Source organism: Miniopterus schreibersii (genome assembly GCF_964146895.1).
Source record: "Miniopterus schreibersii genome assembly, chromosome: 13".
NCBI classification, from domain to species: Eukaryota; Metazoa; Chordata; class Mammalia; order Chiroptera; family Miniopteridae; genus Miniopterus; species Miniopterus schreibersii.
The window spans coordinates 39,886,134-39,904,810 of record NC_138113.1 but is presented as its reverse complement, the minus strand read 5'-3'; the positions used below and the strand labels follow the sequence as shown (position 1 = coordinate 39,904,810).

Genomic DNA, 18,677 nt, shown 5'->3' with positions numbered 1-18,677 from the left:
TGACCATCTTTTGTGATGCACATATTTTTTTAATTCCACGAAACCACAGGATATGCATCCTGATTAAGTGGAAAACTCTCCTCTCCTTATTTATCTTTCTTTGCAGAACTAGGTCCTGACTCACAGCCATTGTTCCTTCTCTTAATTTTGACAGATCTTTCCTCTTCCCTTTCCCCTCCTAAAACACCTCCTCCCATGGGAATGAATGCCTTAAAGTAGGGGGTTAAAGGTGCCTGTAAGAGGGGGGTTGTAAGTCCGTTGTTGCTCCAAACACACCACACACACACACACACACACACACACACACGGGGAGGGAGGGGTCCTCTCTTGTCTAAGCACCACATGTAAGCACTTAGGCTCTTTGAATTTTAATAAAACATCCTTGACACCCCTGGAAATCCTCGTATCACGGCCCTATCTGGCCTATTCTGTTCCTTTTACTCCCAACGGAGACCTGGTGGATTCAATACGGCCAGGGTTCAATAAAGACAGGAGCATGAATGAATCAATAGCTTAACGAGTGAATGAATGAAATAAAGATTTCGAAACACGCCGTCTACAGGCCCAGATTCCTCTCTCTGTTCTGCACCCGTCTGCCAACCCACCCTTGTCCCCAGGAAGGGCTCGCACTTTATTCCCTCTGGGTATCGGTCTTAGAAAGTGGTAACTGTTGACATCCTACAGCACATTCACTTTTCCAAAGTCTCAGAGCCCCGTGGCACTGCCGGGGCTCCGATCTTTCATCCTCCTCGCTCTCTGCAGAAGCCGGGGCTGCGACTCCCGTCCCTGCTGATAGAGGAAGAAAACTGGCTTGGACGAGGGTCAGCGCCGGCGCGGGGCCAGCAGAGCGCGCGGGGCGTGGGGAGAGTCGGGTGGCGCGGGCCGGGGGCCAAGGGGCTCTCACCTCGGAAAGTCAGGCTGGCGACCGGGTCGCTGCGCTGGTCCTTCTTCGCGCTCGGGAGGCTGCTGGCCCTCACCAGCAGGCAGCACAGCATGGTGCGGGCGCCGGCGGGGAGCGCGGAGGCGCGCGGGCGGGGCGGGGCGGGAGCGTGAGCACCAAGCCCAGACACCCACCGAAGGGGAGCTGCTGCCTTCGCTGAGCCTCAGCAGAGGAATCCGAACGCCCGGGTGAGGCCGCAGGGAGGACACCGGACACTCGCTGGGTGGACCCTCCCCATGGCGGACGGGGCGGGGCAGGGGGCCGGCGCGCGCCCGTGGGAATCCCGGCCGCGTCGGGAATGGCAGCGCCACGGGCAGCGCGCAGACAGCGGGGGGCCTCGGGCGGGGGGGGGGGGGGGGGGGGGAGGCCACCATCCGGGACTCCCCGGCCAGCCTGGGCCCCAGGACCCGTTCTCCCGGGTGCGACTTCCCGGCTGCCGCCCACGTGCTGCGCTCCTCCCGGCTGCGCGCCGACCCGCCCGCGCGCGGAGGGCGCTCGGTGCAGAGCAACGAAAGAGGAACGGGCGAAGGTAGGAGGACGCGGAGACCCAGCTTCGGGACAAAAATGTGTCTGCGGGAAACCGCGACTCGGCGCGAGCGCTGAGGACGGGCGCGGAGTGTGCGGCTCCGCGGAGCGCGCGCTGCGCCGAAAGCCCCCACGCTGCGTCCCGCTCGGCGGGCGTCAGCCCCGTCCCCGCGCTGGGAGCCCAGGCAGCCCGTGCGGCTGCTGGGAGCATCACGCTCCGACGAGGCTCGCGCCCTCCCGAACCCGCCTCTGCGCCTTCTTCTGGGCAGTCTGGACTCGCGTATTTCCAGAGGCAGGGGTCTGTGTCCAAATTATATCGCGTTCCTGGAGCACAAGGCTCCACCCGCTTGCTGCGCATTTGCTCCCTGGCGTCACCCTCCACAGCAATCTCTAGGCTCCTTCGCCCCCACCGTGGGGTAAATTGATGACAGCGTGAGCCTTGAGTGGTGACAGCCCTTAGCATGCCTTCCCGCATGTCTCGTTCCTTTCCAGCTTATGAACTTCTTGACCACAGGGGCCCTGGCTTCTCACCTCTGTACCCCTACACTCCAGCACCTAGCACCGGACAGGTCCTCCTCCCCTCTCCCAAGTCCTCACTGACTTCTCTGCCTAAATCCAGCACAAAAACGCAACGCTCTTTCTCCTCTCTTATTTTGAGGATCCAGCATTTTCACGCGGTGAAACCATAACCTGGTAAAATCCACCTCTGCCTACTCCACCCCAGCACCCTAGCCGCTAAAGGTGCTGGAGAATAGCACAGCTAACCTGCTCCCTGCCACTTGATATTTGGGACCCCTGACTCAGGTGGGCCCTCACTCCTGCCTGGCAATTATACTAATTTCCCATCCCTTCAGTCTCCCTCTCTCCTAGACTATTTCACTTTTCTCTACCCAAGCCTACAGCACCTCACTGCCATCTGCACCCTGTTTGCTCCCTATTTATGAAGTAGAGAACTTCCTCAGGCTCCCAGACTCCTGGCCCCATGAGCCTCTGTGCTCAAATCCTTTGCCTTCCCTCCTGTTATTATGAATGAATCGTCTGTACTCCTAACTAAGACCCACTGGCACTGATGCACTAGATCCTGGTCACTCTTACCCACCCAATGACAAGTCTGAGGCTGTCCTCTCCTCAGCCTTCTCTAGCTGGCTTGGGACCTCTTTCTCCTAACTCTACCGCTCTCCCTGGGTGACCCTGCCCACCGCCCACCTTCATAATGAGATAGACACCTATGGTCCATTGTCCACACTGGAGCCAGGCGATCTTAAAAAGAATATGATCAGGTCACTACCCTGCTGAAAACGCCTCAAAGGCCTTCCATGCTCTTGGGATGAAGCCCAGATCCCTCACCTCCATCCACTCAGCCCCTCACTCAGTTCCAGCTCCAGTGGCTTCTGTTTCTGGAACATGCTGAGCTCCCTCCCAACCTGGAGCTCTGCTGCCCCCTCTGCCTGCAACTGCCTACAGCCTTTCTCTCTCTCTCTCACCTCTCTCTCTCTCCCTTTAATTGTTTTTCTTAAAATATAGTTGGCATACAATATTATAATAGTTTCATGTGTACAACATAATAATTCGACATTTATATACCTTACGATGTGCTCACCATGATAAGTCTAGTAACTATCTGTCACCATGCAACTTTCCCATTCATCCTTCAGGCCTCAGCTTAAACATCACGCCCCTGGGAAGCCGTCTCTGACCTCCTGGTCTAGGTTGCTGCCCCTGGCAACCAAGCGCACAGCAGCACTTTTCCTTCTTAGCACAGTCACAGTTGGAAGGAATAACAGTCTAATTACTTGGTTGATGCCTAGCTAGACACTGGAGTCAGTCAGTAAGGGGAGCGACCAAGGCCGGCTCAGTCAGCCAGGCATCCCAGTGCATAGTAAGCCCTCGCCAGCCCTCCCCCCAGGGTTGGTGTAGAGAACATTGTCCCAGTTCTTTCCACCCCAACATGAGGCTAAGCCAGTGGTTCTCCAAGAGGATAGTACTGCCCCCTAGGGGAAGTTTCAGATATGATGCTTTGGGATTTTTTTTACTGTCATAATTCCTGGCTTTGCTCCTTTCCCCACCACACCACACCCTGCCCCCATTGCTCTAATCCATCACTCAGCACAGGAAATCTGTGGGGAGCATATGGAACATTCCCAGGGAATCTTCCAAGGGACTGTTACAAACACTTGGCTTGTGTCCAAGGAACAGAGGCTCCACACACCTGTTCTGTAAACCAGAAACGCAGCAGCTGGTGGCCTGGTTCCTGGACACTTCCTGAGGCCTCTTTTCCATCCCAGCCTTCAACTTTCCCCACTGACTGCTGTTCACTCCCCAGGGCTCTGCCCTGATCAGATAGCTGACTCTTCCCTTGGGGACGTCATACTGGAGCCTAGTACTCAAGGGGGCTTCCTCCCACGGGACCTGTGTCAGGAATGCAGCTTTCATGGAAAGTGAGAGTGAGACTTCCACTCATCCCCCTCCTATATGTTCTCTCCTTTTTCCACAGAAATTTTCCATAAAGTTTAACCGGGACACATAGCCACCCAAATAGAAAGGCTTAATTTCCCAGCCTCCCTTGCAGCTAGATGTGGCCATGAAAACAAGTGATGACCAACAGGATGTGAGCAGAAGGGATGTATATAACTGCCTGGTTGTGTCCTTAGAGGGAAGGGGCATGCCTGCCCTTGCTACAACAGACTGTGGTGATGAGCCATCACCAACCACATTGTCAGCATGAGGACAGCAAAGCAACAAGACAGAAGGACTCTTAACAGCCTCATGGGTCAGAACTTTACCAGCCAGGACTGCCTGCACACCAACTATTATGTGAGTGAGAGAGACTATCACGTTCACACCATCATTAGTTAGAGCTTGCTAACAAACAGCCAGGTCTGTATCCCACCAAAAACCACAGGTAAGGGCAGATCCCTGGCACCCCTGACCACTCCAGCCCCATGATGAAGGTGATAGAGCCAACTTAGGAGCCCTGTTGTGTAGCAAGGGAGGGAGGGGACCTATTTTGAAGCTGAGTTTGCATAGCAAACCTAGTTTTCACTTAAGATGTCATGTTAACTTTGGTGACATTTGGGGGCTAACAGAAGCAAGGGGGAGAGGACTGAAGCTCATCCCCATCACCCCATTGACAGTCCCAGATAGGTGCTGACTGATAATCCCACATGAGAGAAGAGTGACTGCCTGTTTTCCAGAGAGCTTAGGACTAAGGTCTCCAAGATTAAATGAAACACTGAGCCTCGGATGCTGTCACTGGTGTCCCCGGGAGGACACATCCAGGTCATAGACCTGTTGTCTTTGACAAATACATGTTTTATAACAATACTGTACCTTAACTAAACATTAGGAGATTTCTCATACCGATCTGGGTTTTGCCTTCTCTTGAAAAATCAGAGAAGCTGGCACATGGGCCCAAATTCTCTAACACTGATCATCCAGCACCTGTGGACGAGGCTTGCCCTCTCGAGTCACCCCTCTTACCATCACTCACCCAATAGGCACGTGTTTTTCCCTCTGACCTCATCTTAGTTATTCTACCTGCCAGGCTTCCATAGGCATGTGAGTTTGTGACTCCTATCCTCTTCTGTCACTTATTTGGAGTCATTCCTCCCCTACAGTCAAGGAAGAAATACTTTAACAGGCCCCTTTTTGTTGTTGGAGTTGGGCCGGCTGGCTTGCTCTGGCTCAAGTCTCTGTTTTTTCCCCAAGGCCTGACATTAGGTATCCAAGAAGCAAACAAACCTTGCCCTTCTGCCCAATGCCATTGAACCTGAGGTGAACACTCTGCATGTGAGTTAACAGGATTCCTTCAGGGCACATGTGCCAAAGTCCCAAACCTTCTAGGAGTATGGGTGACCTGATGTATCTTTCTGCCCTCTCCCCTCACATTCATTGAAGAATATGTGCCCTATGTATATCCTAGTCAATCCAAACAAAGTGACCAAGGGGCACCTGCATGTCCACCAAAGGCATCAAATGCACGCACAGAAAGTAATGATTCTGGCTACAGCCATGATTATGTGACTGCCCAGGAAGAACCATCCCATAGTTCTATGCTTCCATCCAGTCCACCCTTTTCTAGCTGTGTGACCTGAGGCATGTGACTTGCCCTTTCAGAGTCTGTTTCCCCTTCTGTAAAATCAAGAAAATGATACTTTCACAAAGGTGTCGGGAGGTTTAAACCAAACACTAGCACCTCCAGCACAGTGCCTGGTGCACAGTAGGTGCACAGTAGGTGTTAGAGCTCTTCCTGCTAACATTTCATTTTAGTGAACCAATCTGGAAAGAGACTGGCAGGCGGGTAGTAGAGAAAGAGAAGAGTCTGGCCTGGGAAGAAGGGCTGAGAAGGCTTGTGGGCCCAGTCACCCGAGGGATATTTGTTCTGAGACAGACCTAACACTGTGGGGAGGGCCACAACCAGCCATCGAGCAGTAGACAAATGCCCTCGGCTCAGACGGGGCTGCTTCAGGAGTGGCAGCCAGAGGAGACAGGCCCAGAGTCCCTGGGGGTACTCTCACTACTTGGCCCATGGTGCCCAGTCTGGTAGGATAGTGGATAGACAAGCAGAGCTGATGTTAGGCCTGACAGGGCAAAAAAGATAGCAAACGGCTTCTTGGATATGTGCAGTTATTTCTTAGTATGTATACAATACATGTTAACTGTAATAATTATTATTATTATAATAAATAGATATAATAATAATAAACATGCGTTGAGTGCCAGGCACTATTCAAAGTGCATTATATGAATTAACACAAACTCTTCAGAACCATTCTGAAGCAGGTACTATTATTATCAATGCTTCGCAAGTGAGGAAACTAAGACACAGAGTGGTAACTGGCCCAAAGACACACAGCTGGAAAGAAGCAGAGCTTAGATTCCAAATCCAAGATTCCAGGCAGTCTGGGTCCAGAGTCAATGCTCTCAGCTACCATCCTTCTCTCCCTCTTGTTTGATGCTCTTGTCCCATTGGAATATGACCAAGGCTGCCAACTATCTGCTTTCCTGAGCCCCTCCACCCAACTTCATACTGGACTGGTACCCAAGGTTACACTGCTCCCTCCCTGGAGGCCCCATGGTACCTGCCACACCCATTACAGGCTGCCCACCTCAGTGTCCCGTTACCTATGATCCTGGCCTCAGCTTATCAGACCCTGAAAGCCACCAGGGGCCTGCCAGAGGCCTGTGAGATGACCTGGCACAAGAGTGGGTACTGCCTAGAGGGAGCATTCTGGGCCAACTGGTGACTAAATAGTCCCATGAGATCCAGAGAGGGTGATGCAGAAGGGCCCCTCTGACATAAGAAAGCATCCTCCAGACCAGAGTGCAGGAGTGAGGCCATTTGTGCCTGGGAGAGAAAGGGAGGGAGTGGCAGTGTGGACAGTACTGAGAACGTGAGATATGTCAGGATGTGAGCAGGCAACCTCAGACTGAGACTCGGCTCCAGGGTGTGAGCCAGACCTGGATTCAAATCCTGCCCCCGTCCCCTTTACTGCTTATCTCTTGTAAATCAGAGCTAAGACCAGCGGGAGAAGGTAGAGCAAGTAAAGACAGGGAGATGATAGAGTGGGTAAAGACAGGGCTCTGGAGCCAGATCTCGTGGGCTTGCATCCCAACTCTACTACTTACTAGGGTATAATATGAACAATTTGTGCTTCAGTTTTCTCATCTGTAAAATGGGGGTGATGATAATTGCTACCAAATAGAGTTGCTAGGAGGATTACACATCTACATATAAGTACGTCATACAAATTTAACTGGAACATAATATAGCATATAGTAAATGAGTTCTATTTAGAAGAGTGCCTAGCACCTAATAAGCACAACATCAGTTAAATATGTCTTTTTCAGAGGACTGTTGGGAAGGTTTAAAGAAACAGCATCTGAAAATGGTACATTGTTTATGTTTAATGAATACCCATTCTCTCTCCTTGTGATTAATACATTTTCAAAATCAGAATCCTCCATCTTTTGGTCATCTGTCTTAACTGTGTTCCCTGCTGGGTACCCCAAGTACAGGGGAGCTCTGCTGACTATGGATTTGCCCAGGTGTGGGCAGCGCAGAGTATGGCTATTCATGAGTCTTGGGTGCTGATAACAACAGAGGGACTGATAGTGGAAGTGGGGTGAAGGATGCTTTAGCCACTGTGTGACCTTGGTCAGGCCCCTGTGCTTCTCTAGGCCTATCTGCTCATCTGTAAAGGAGGGTAATATCCCTGACCTTTGACGTGTCGACGAAAGAATGTCCAGCCTTAAAAAAATTCTTATAACAGTTTAAATTCTTATAACAGTTTAAATTCTTATAACAGTTGAGCCACAATTGCAGGGAAGCAAAATCTCAACGGATTGAGAAAATGCTCCAGAGAAAGGCAGTTTTACAGCTATTTTATACATTATAATCAAAGGAAGAGCTGTTAGGAGGGTCTCTTGAAATTCATTGGTAATAGATTAGGGAGGCAAGAGAAAGCAAAGCTGGGGACGGATCTTTAGGATTAGATAAAAAGTAAAATGGAGAGACACTTACTCCCTTTACGTGGGTGGGTACAGGATAGTTAATATTTACACATAGAGATGTGCCCCGAGGGGTTGTGAAAAGATTACTTTGACATTTCAAAGGTATGTTGTCTTAGATGCAAAAAGGCAATAGACAGGCTCACTTAAGGTAAAGACTGACCTTTGTCAAGGGAGTTACATGCCGAGGACGTGACCATTTGCCACGACCCACTTTTAATTAGGAATTTTTATGTTCATACCGTTCTATGTGGTTACTTTCAGTCTCTGAGTTTGTAAGGGCTGCCATGCTGGCCTCCCCTGAGCTTTTCAGATTTAGTTTGTGCCCCTTTTTGGACCACAGGCCTCACAAAGCTATTGTGAGCAGGAAATGGATTTACATGTGCTCTGAGGAGACAAGAGGTGTCACTGTGTGATATTATAACCAGGTAGCCAAAGGAGGGGCTTTATGAGCCCAAACCTAAAGGGCCTGGGAGGCCAGATCAGGGCCAGCTGGTGAGGAAGTCTTCCCAGAAGGCTGTTTTGCTCTGGATAGTGTGTCCCTGAGACCAGAGCCTTCCCTGTAATCATTCACCAACCTGACCCTGGCTGGGAGGAGGTTTAGCAGGCCTGAATGCTTCAGGGAGGCCAAATTTGGACATGGGCTAAGAGCTTGGCCAGTGCAGGAGGTGGAATGTGGCCAGGGCTGCGGGAGGGAGGGACTGCATTCCCCATGACGGCCTGACAGTGACTGCGATGACTGCAATGGGGGTTCCAGCCAGCCCCCTCCACAGGCTGAGGACACTCACAGTCAGCACAGAGAACTTCGTTTCTCCCCAGGGAAGGGGAGCCCACTTCTAGGAGCCTAGCAGCAGGAGGGCAGGCTTGCAGACATATCAGGCAGATCGGGGGAGGGGCTCGGTCAGGGACAGGGACAGGGACAGGGACAGGGATGCAGGGTGGGAAAGGTTGGTCCACAGATGGCCCTTGAGGCTGAAATAATGACAAGAGAGGAGCCACACCAGCAATACTTCCTGTGGGTGAAGTACTTCTGGGGTTAGAAAGTGCTTCCCCATTCATTATTCATTCTTTCCTTTCTCCCACTAGGGTTCTGAGCCTGGCCTGGGTAAGGGGACCAGGGGGACCATAAAGTATGAGGTAAGTGTGTGTTTGGGGGAGGGGGGTATTAGGAAGTGGAGGTATGATCAGGGAATGTGGGGGACAATCTGGACACCAGAGGAGACAAGACCCCTAAGAACAAAGGCAGGGGCTCTAAGGTGGCCCCTCTCAGGGTTCATTTGTGCACTAGCCAGCTCCAGAGGGTACTGTTCACAAAGCCTGCTCAGCCCTTGGGCTGGGAGACGGTGATGGGGGAGGGGTGCTGGAGGGAGAGGCAGCTGCTCAGTGCACAGGGTGCCTGTCCTCCCCCCACAGCCCGAGAGTATCCTCCCTCCCCTCAGCCACAGGGGTATTTTCAGTGCAAATGCTGCTTCCTGGAGTTGTACAACATGGAGCCCAGGGGCCTCAGCCAGACTGCAGGCTTGGGCTCTGCAGGTGAACCACTGGCCTGGCCTGGCCAGAGCTGAGAAAACAGGAAGTGTGAAGGCCCCCTATTCATGCCCTTCTCCTTCCCCTGGAAACACATTGCTAAAGCTCATTTCCAGAGGCAACTGTGGGAAACTGGTGGAGAATAAAGCGGCATGTCAGGAAAAAACCACAGCTGGAGTGTCACCTCTAAACACAGCTGGAATGTCACCTCTAATTCCCTCTCTGTCCCTCCTCTTGGTCCAGGCTGCTTTCCTGGCCACAAGCCCAAGAGTGTGTGGCGCACACGTGTGTGTGTGTGTGTGTGTGTGTGCATGCCACAATACCTCTGTGTGTGCTGTTGTGAACTCGTGTCTGAGTTCTCTGTGTCTACTCCTTGAAATATCGTACGTGTCACATGCACTCCCAGATGTGCTTGTGTCTGGGAGCGTAGGTGCACACGGGCATCTGGGGACAGGTAGATCCAGGACCTCGTGAAACTGAAAGGGAAGTTCTGCTGGATGACCAGGAAGTAGCCGATACTATGATTTTCAGGGGCCTGGGATACAGCCAGATCTCTAGGGAGAAGGGGTGACTGTAATGCACAGGGTGGGTGGAGAGGCAGCTCTCACACTCTTGCCCCTTGGTCCTCCCACAGTATGGCTCCAAACCCCAAGACCCCACTGTGTAGCCCCAGCTCTAGCTTGGCTCTAAGGGGGTGGAGGGGAAGCTGATCAGCCCAGCCTTCATCTCTTGAAGAAAAAGTCCTCATAACCATGTGGAGATCATCCTGTAGGAGATTCCAATCTGATAGAGGAGCAGGCTCCTTCCTCCAGAAAGCCCCAATCTGGATGGAGATACCACCCCCAGATATCACTCCCCCCCGCCCCCCCCAATGCTCCATCCTTGGGGCAGGGGGAGAAAGTCCTTAGAGGTTGGTGCTGGTGGCAGCCGTTCCAGCTGCTAACTTTTCCCCATCCTGTGCCCAAAGCCAAGGTGGACTGGTGGATGGTGTCTCTGCCCCCAGCGGCCGCCTGCCTGCCAGCCTAGCCTGGGACAGAGATCAAAGACCCAGGCCTGGGCGCCGGGGGAAGAGAGCTGGGCTATAAATAGGCCTGGGACCCAGCCTTCGGGGAGAGTTGGGGAGCCTGACAGTACAGTGCTCTGCAGCCCACCGCGCGGAGAGACCTCGGCTAAGACATCTCTGTGACGAGAGATCCCGGCCGCCTTCCAGGCCCACCTTAGCCCGGCCTGGGCTCAGCTGCCCCGCCGCTGCCGCGCTGCTCGGCCGCCTCCCCCTCCTGGCCTCAGTCTTCCTTGGAGTCGCCCCTCCCAGAGGACCCATTTCTTTGCAACCCTCAAAGTCAGCCTGGCCGGGGCGGTGAGTCTTGCCTCTCAACCGGGAGCTGCCCGGAACGAAGAGCCGCGGCGTCCCCCTCCGGACCCCCACCCTCCCCGCGTGGCGGGAGTCCCAGCCCCCTTTTACCTGCAAAGACGGCGGAGCAGTAGGCATCGCTGATGTCGGTGTCCGGGGTCCGGACGTTCTCGGCATAGAGGATGAAGACCCTCAGCATGACCGGCGTGAGTCAGGGCCCTGCGCGCCCCGGGCGTGGGGAGGGCCGGGGGCGGGCGCGGGGAGCCGCGTTACAGCTCGGGGGCGGGCGCGGGCAGCCGCGTTACAGCTGGAGAGCGCGGGCCGGCTCACTGGCTCCCTTCTCAGATCTGCGGCTCTTAAGGAGGAGCAGGCCGGCCCCGGGCGGCTCCCGGGGGCTACCCGCGGCTGCGCTCCCGCGGCGCTGACCCCGCAGCTCAGCGCGCCCTAGGGGGAGAGCGGGGGCTGCTGCTCCTCTTCCACCTGCGGCGCCCCCGCGGGCTCGGCTGAGCTGAGACTCAGGGCTGCGGCCGCGGACTCTCCCAATGACACGGCATTTTGCACCTGGCGGCGGATCAGTGCGCTGGGCGGCGGCCGCGGGTGGCCCGGGGCTGCACGGGCTCCGGGCGCCGGGAGCAGCCGAGAGCGCTCTCGCGGCGGGACTGCGGCACGGCCCCGCCCCCGCCCCCGCCCTCCGGCCGCGCGGGGCCGAGCCCGCCGCCTCCTCGCGCCCCGGACGCGCTGCTGCGCTGCCCCGCGGAGCGGGCGCACGGCCCCGGGGAAGAAGCGACACCCCGGGACCGGCTCGGGAGCCCGCGCTTTTCCCAAAAGAAGCGCCCGCTGAGGAATTTCATTGACAAGAACTGTCCGCCGACTTTAAAACTTTGCCCCCCCTTTTCTGGTTGTAAAAGCAACATAGGCTACTTTTAACACAAAAAGCATGAAAGAAAGAAATCTCTGAATCTACAAGAAAAATAGTATTAACGTTTGGATATATACCAATCCAGGCTTTTTCCTGTGAACGTAAGTATAGATGCATATAAATTACAGTATTTATTATATATCTGAGACCCTGTCCTGCTATTTCATGTAACGTTTTCTTGCATCATTAAAAATTCTTCGTAAACAATTTTTTTTCAATAGCTACCTAGTTTTCTATCATATGAATGTACTAGATTCGCAAAAGTTTCTCCAATTTTACACATTTAGGCTTCTTTTTATTAATATAAAAACTGGAATAGAAACCCATTTCGGTCCCCCTCTGCTAGCTCCTCAGATTGGATTCCTAACCTTGGAAAAAGACAGACCTTTTTTTAGGTCCTAGTAGTACCTATTGCTAAACCGCTTTCCCGGAGCCGCGTGGATCCGCACTCCCAGCAGCTGGGTGACTCACCTTCTAAAGAGGGCCAGCTACTCGGGTGAGTGCACAGCTGTCAGCAAAACTTCTTCCCAGAAGCCCTGAGGCGGCTCAGGCACCCAGGGCAGCAAGGGTCAGCTGCTGGCAGGGAACTGGTTTGGCCCCATAAGGAGGTAGGAGGAGGGAGCAGACACTTCCCCCAGGGTCTGTAAGTTTAAGATCAGGGTAGCAGACATTTCCTGTGGTCACTTATTTTTTTGTTTCAATCTGTGCCTCCTCTTTTATTTGCCTCTAGCACAATATGTGATGGGGACGAAGAAGGGGGGGGGGGGAATGTAATCATTCAATTGACAGGTATGTATCAGGTCCTACAACATGCCAAGCACCATCCTAAGGGATGGAGTCACAATGGTGGGCACAAGTAACACGGTCCCTGTTTGGGCTGATTTGTGTCCCCCTAAAATCGAGATGTTGAAGCCCTGACCCACCCCCCAGTTAGGATGTGACGATATTTGAAGACAGGGCTTTTAAAGAGGTGATTAAGTTAAAACAAGGCTGTTAGAGTGGGTTCTAATCCAATCTGATGGGTGTTCTCATAAGAAGAGGAAACAGACAGCGGGAATGTGCTCACACAGAGGAGAGACCATGTGAGGACAGCTATCTGCAAGCCATGGAGAGAGGCCTCAGAAGAAACCAAACCTGCCGATCAAAAACTTGATCTTGAATTTCTAGCCTCCAGAGCAGTGAGAAAATACATTCCTCTTGCTTAAGTCACCCAGTCTGTGGTATTTTGCTATGGCAGTTTGAGAAAAGTAATATAGTCCCTTACTTCAAGAAGTTTCCATCAGTAGAGGAAACTGATACTTATGAAATAAGCCAATCACAGACCATTACAAACCTGCATGTGTAATAAAGGAAGAAAATGGGTGGGTGGGAGAGCAGATAGCAGGGACCCGGGGACAGTGACAGCTATTTGAGATGAGGTCAGAAGGCCAACTAGGAGTTCATTGGTCGGAGGACAAGCGTGTTCTAAAGAGAAGGGAGGGAGCGCTCTGGGTCAAGGTCCGGGGAGAGTGAGGAAAGCATCGTGACTACAGCGCAGATTGGGGGGTGGAGAGTGGAGCAGGTAAGGCTGTAGAGCAATGATGTTCAGCCTCTTTCATCTCATGGCACATAAGCTAATTACTAAAATGTCTGCAGCACACCAAAAAATATTTTTTTACTGATCTGACCAAAAAAATGGGTATAATTTTGATTCCTTCACACCAGATGGCTATTATGTTGGCTGCTGTTATTTTTTTATTTAACAATCTAAGGGGAAAGAGGCCAGTGCCCCAGACTGAACAGTCAGGTATTGCATGTTTAAAAATTCTTGCCACGCACTGGCTGAAAATCGCTGTGGTAGAGAACCAGCTAAGTCCAGAGGCATAACAAGATCCAAGTTACCTTTCAAAAGCTCTCTCTGGCTGCTTTTTGGAGAACGAAGTGGAAGGGACCAGAGTGGAGGTGAAGAAACCACTTAGAAGCTACAGCGAGGGCCAAGGTGAGGCGTGACGGTGAGTTGGCCCAGGGTGGTGAAAGTGCGGATGGAGCTAGTGCAGCTGGGGGAGCAGGAGAGCATTCTGCAAAGCGGGTGGAGGAGATCAAGTGTCTGTCTTGCTGCCTCACTTGGCCGTTAGGTGTTTCTGGAGGGGAAAAAAAGCCCTTCAGCTTGGATAAAGTGATTGATTCATTCACTCATTCATTTAACCAAGATTTCTAGGGTGCTTTGCCTGTGGCAAGAGTTTGTCAGATTCAAGTTTTAGAGAAGGGTACCAAGTGGGGAGTAAAATTTAATTTCATTGTTTAGAAAGGCGAGGCCCTGTTGATCTCGGGAAAGCCCAAATTATGGTCTATTTTTAAAGAAGTACAATTTGGCTCTATTCGGGTACACAAAGTAACATGAACCTGCTCTAAGGAAGAGCTAAAATTGGATCTAAAAGGCACCTAGCTACTTGCAAATATGGTGTGACTAAAGTGGTTTGAAAAGAACCAGTCTTCTTTACAGGTTAAACACACCCCTCGCAACTCCTCTACATCACTTATTCACACGGTACACGCTCTTCAAACTCTTCGTGCAGAGCCCAGACTGGACAGAGCTGAGCCCTAGTGAGAATGCGCCGGCCTCCATTCCTCTATACGTAGACATGTTTGGGGGGTCTTCTCTATTTAAAGGAACCATGTTCTCTGAGACCACCCCCTGGCAAAAGGGAAAGACATCTGATTCAAACTGAACCCATCTGAGCCTCTCCCAGGAATCTGAGATTGAGGCTGAGAGATGCTGGCCTCTGTGCTCAGCGGGAGCTGGGTGAATAAAACTGGCAGCTCAGAGGAGCCGCATCCATGGTGAAGTGGAGAAAGTTCAGCAGCAGTCAGAGAAAAAGAGATTATGGGCAGGAGGTGAACTGGAAGGAACAGAGAGAGAAAGGCTGTTCCTGGATCCCCTTCCTCATGAGTCTCTCTGCCCATGAATTCTGAGAGATGGCCTTGGAGGTGGCTGGCATTTGGGGCTCTCAGCTTTCTGCTTCTCCTTTGCAAAACACCTTCTCCCCACTCCTCGTGAGTAGTTTTTGGGAGCAGAAGTGCCTGCCTCTCTCTCTCTCTCTGGAAGCTTCAGAGAGCCAGGGCCTCCTTCTCTCCATCACTGTGCAGCATGGCCCAGACTCAGCCAGTTGGCCACTCTCCCAGGATTTGAAGTAAGTCCTTAAGGAGCTTCAGAAAGTCAGATGTGGCAGCTGCAATGACAGCCAGGGACCAGCCTTTTCCTGCTGTAGGATGGAGAATTGCAGCTGTGGCCCCTGCTGTCCTGAGTCCTGTCCACTTCCTACCCAAGGCTGCCAGCTTCCCTCCATTCTGTGAGCCCCCAAAGCTCACCTGTAATCCTCTCTTGCCTCAGATGCCAAGGCTTGCTTGCTGTTGCTAGCAGCCAAGAATCCAACTGACATACAGAGTGTCTTTCTGGTGAATCCCTTCATATTTTGCTTTGGGTAACTTGAAGCGTAGCTCTGTTTCTTGCTATAAAAGAACCCCAGCTATGACATTCAAGATGTACTAAGCATCACTAGTATCTTATATTTCTCCTTGGAGTTATGGCTGGAATCAGACAAGGAAAGAAGAGAGGGGAGAGGGCATGAAGGGTATGAGGAGTTAGAGCTCTGATGTAACTCAGAAAACTCCTTGGAGGGCAAGGTGAGGGGTGTGTGTGTGTGTGCACGCGCCCTACTGTCAGGGGAATGTTTCTGGGTTGGGGTCCATCTTTTACTTGGGTCGTCATGGGAGAGTATCCATCAGGGTTGCTATGTTCGTATGGCTGCACAGGTAGCACACTGAACAATGAGTGATACGTGGTGACCCTTCTAGACCGGAGCTGTGTCAAAGTCGGGATCTCTAGCTGGGGGAGCTAAACAGGCAGATAGTCAGCTTCACTCAGGAAGGCCCCACAGATGAATTCTACTCTGTAGACAGCCTGGCCGACATGCAGAGGATACACATTTTCACGTCATTAAATTTATTAGTCCTTTCCCTTATGGCTTCTACCTTTGTTGTCTTGATAAGTCTTCCCTGCCTCATTCCAAGGTTATAAAAGGACTCACCTAACCTTAGCTAGATTTGCTTAGATTTACCTGTATTTCCCAGTTGAGTTTGTTCAATTCTTAAAACTCCCTCGAGTTACAGTTTGGTTTCTCCTCTGGGGAAGAAAAGAAATAAGTAGAGCACTTTCCAACTTTGGCAATTTACAGAAATATTGTTTGAATAAAGGTCAATACATTTTTTGCTTCTATGAGCTTAGGTCTTCTGGGACCACATGCGCCATGTTCTGGGCAGAAGAGCCTGGAGGGTCAGGACGTACCAGGGGCAGGAAGTGGGATGGTAAACAGCGTCAGGACTCAGTTACAGTATAACCATTGACAGATTTAACATCTCTGAGCAGCGGTCTCCTTATCTGTAAGATGAATATAATGTTTGCAGTGAGGTTAAAATGACAATAAAACATATGCAAAGCACTATTTTAGGATCTTCTAAAATCAGTGGTGCCTCTGTTCTCTGGCCTAGATAAGATTTTTGTTCTTTATCACAGCAGGTAAAAAATTACAGCACACCAGGATACCAAAGCTGATCAAAATATTTTATTTATCCTTCATTTCCTATCAAAGGCCAAAAGGTCCACTCCTTTTCTGCCCTCCGCTGAAAGTGAGGTCCCTTAATTCTCTAGATGGTCCAGGGCCATGGGGGTGAGTTTGTCTTGCTTGATCTTTGAGGGCTGACAACACAGGGTACATACTTCCCACAGCCAAGAGTGGTAGACAGAAAAATGCCTCCACAAAGATATATTCACTTACTAATCCCCAGAACCCGTGAATATTACTTTATATGGCAAAACATGTGATGAAGTTAAGGATCTAAAGAAGAGGCTTTTATCCCGGATTATCCCACTGGGCCCTAAATGCAATCACATATATCCTTGTCAGAGAGAGGCAGAGGGAAATTAGACAAACAGAGAAGGCAATGTGAAGATGGAAGCTGAGACTGAAATGATGGGGCCACAGGTCAAGGAACGCCAGGCAGCCACCAGGAACTAAGAGGCAAGGAACAGATTCTTCCCCAAAGCCTCTGGTGGGAGTGTGGCCCTGGGGACATCTTGATCTTGGACTTTTGGCCTCCAGAATTTTGAAAGAATGTATTTGTTGTTTTAATCACTACAGTTGTAACAATTCCTCTGACAGTGCAACCAGACCATTGCTGAAAAGGGCAGAAAAGAAGGGTCAGCTCTCAACCTCACTGAGAAACCAAGGGACAAGTTTTGATACTATTTTCCAATAGAAAGTAGAAAGAAAAAAGAAAAAAAACAGCAACAGATTTTTACTAGAAGAGATCATCAGAACACACGAAATGATTTTTATGTTCTCTGAGCACAGATCTTTGTAAAGCTTGCTAAGAACCACAGGCCCTAGTTACACTTTGGTCATCTCATCTACTTCCCCTGAGAAGAAAAAAATCATGGTAGTGTCAGAGTTTCAATTTCCCATGGAAGGGACCTTCAGGAGAATCCACCATAATAAACAGTAAGCACTCAATAAATAGAAAAGTATTTCTGTCCACTTAGGCCTGGCTGCTGATATAGCAGAAAGGAGTGTGCTCGGAATGGAGGGTTGGGGTTCCTCTGGTGTGAATTCCCCGAGAGCCTCCCACTGAGCAGGCAGTGGGAGTAATGCAGGCGGATCCATGTGCAGCACAGTCCTCCTTTTGAATTAATTCTAGAGGGTGAGGAGTCTCCAGACAGGATGATGGAAAGCTGCGCACGCGTGCACAGCATGGGAAGAACGGGAGGAAGGGTGAGCTTGCGCTTCTGAGGAAGCAGGAAGATCCAAACTAAGGTGATGGTGTGAAGGGCAGAACAGGAATGAAACTTTATCTTTAGTGAGATTATCTCATTTTCTGGAAGAGGTCGTAACATCCCAGGATGCACCAGGCTTAGCAAATGTGAGGAAATCCGTTCCGGCCCCAGCAAGGGGAAGTAAGGTCCTGGTGTTGGATGGGTCCCTGTTAAGGGGCAGAATGAAGGCACAGGCAGGGCTGGTGCAGATGAGGGGGCAGGTCTGAGTGTCTCTGCTGTTTCTCAGAGAGCTTCCTGAAGCTCACATACCCAAGACTCCCTTAGATTCAGAAGGAGACACCACCACAAAAGGCCGAGAAAATATTTTCAGGAGTTAAGGCGGCAACAAACTGGCGGCATTTCCAGTGCTTCTTCCTTGGCTGAAGGCTGGCACTTTGGAAATGAAAGGAAACCAAAAGAAGTATTTGACTTGTCAATGTTTCTTAAATTATGGTCAATCTGAAGGTCTCCTGTTTCAGAGTCTTCCTGTAAAAAATGGAGACACTGAAGCCCCCCACACTCCTAGACCTACTGAATCAAAATCTCTGCAAATGGCCCAGGAATCTGGCTTTTAAAAGCTCCCACTATTCTTACGTGGACCAAAGACCAAGAACACTGACCTAGGTATTGTCAAAGAACAGGCCTTGGCCATTTGGATCACCATCTAAAATGAACGCACTCGTGAATCCAGATGGAGTACATTTCAACAGGGACTGAGAAGACTGTCTGGAAAATGGCGTTAAGTGGAAAAAGACAGCATTAGGAGTGGGGAGGTGAGGGAGATAATATTCAGCTAAAAACTGTAAAACCAGTAAGACAAGAACAGAACAATGGCAGCAGTGTAAAAGGACGGCTCTGGTGTTGGACCAGCTGTATTCAATCCTTGGTTCTCTTTACCTACTAGCTGCATGGTCTTAGGCAAGTTACCTTACCTTCCTGAGCTTCAGTTTTCTTATCTGTAAAATGGGTACATTTGCCTCATAGGGTAAGTGCTTTAGTTAACTCTATGTCAACTTGACTGAGCTAAGGGATGCCCAGATAGCTGGTAAAATATTAT

The 18,677-nt window shown here is 51.0% G+C and overlaps 1 protein-coding gene across 22 annotated transcripts in view; it reads right to left on the bottom strand.

Annotated features, from left to right (window-relative positions):
• The window catches only part of DYSF (dysferlin), a 192,066-nt gene extending 180,579 nt beyond the window's left edge, over positions 1-11,487 (bottom strand). For 9 of the 22 annotated variants that reach the window (XM_081156863.1, XM_081156854.1, XM_081156871.1 and 6 more), the window contains exon 1: positions 10,965-11,478. In XM_081156863.1, the coding sequence (XP_081012989.1) occupies positions 10,965-11,052 (88 nt within the window). In that variant the 5' untranslated portion in view covers positions 11,053-11,478. Of the gene's footprint in view, positions 1-904; positions 1,166-10,964 lie in introns of those variants that run through there. The other 13 variants (XM_081156867.1, XM_081156853.1, XM_081156868.1 and 10 more) reach the window with 4 other exon arrangements.
• Positions 11,488-18,677: the final 7,190 nt, after the last annotated feature.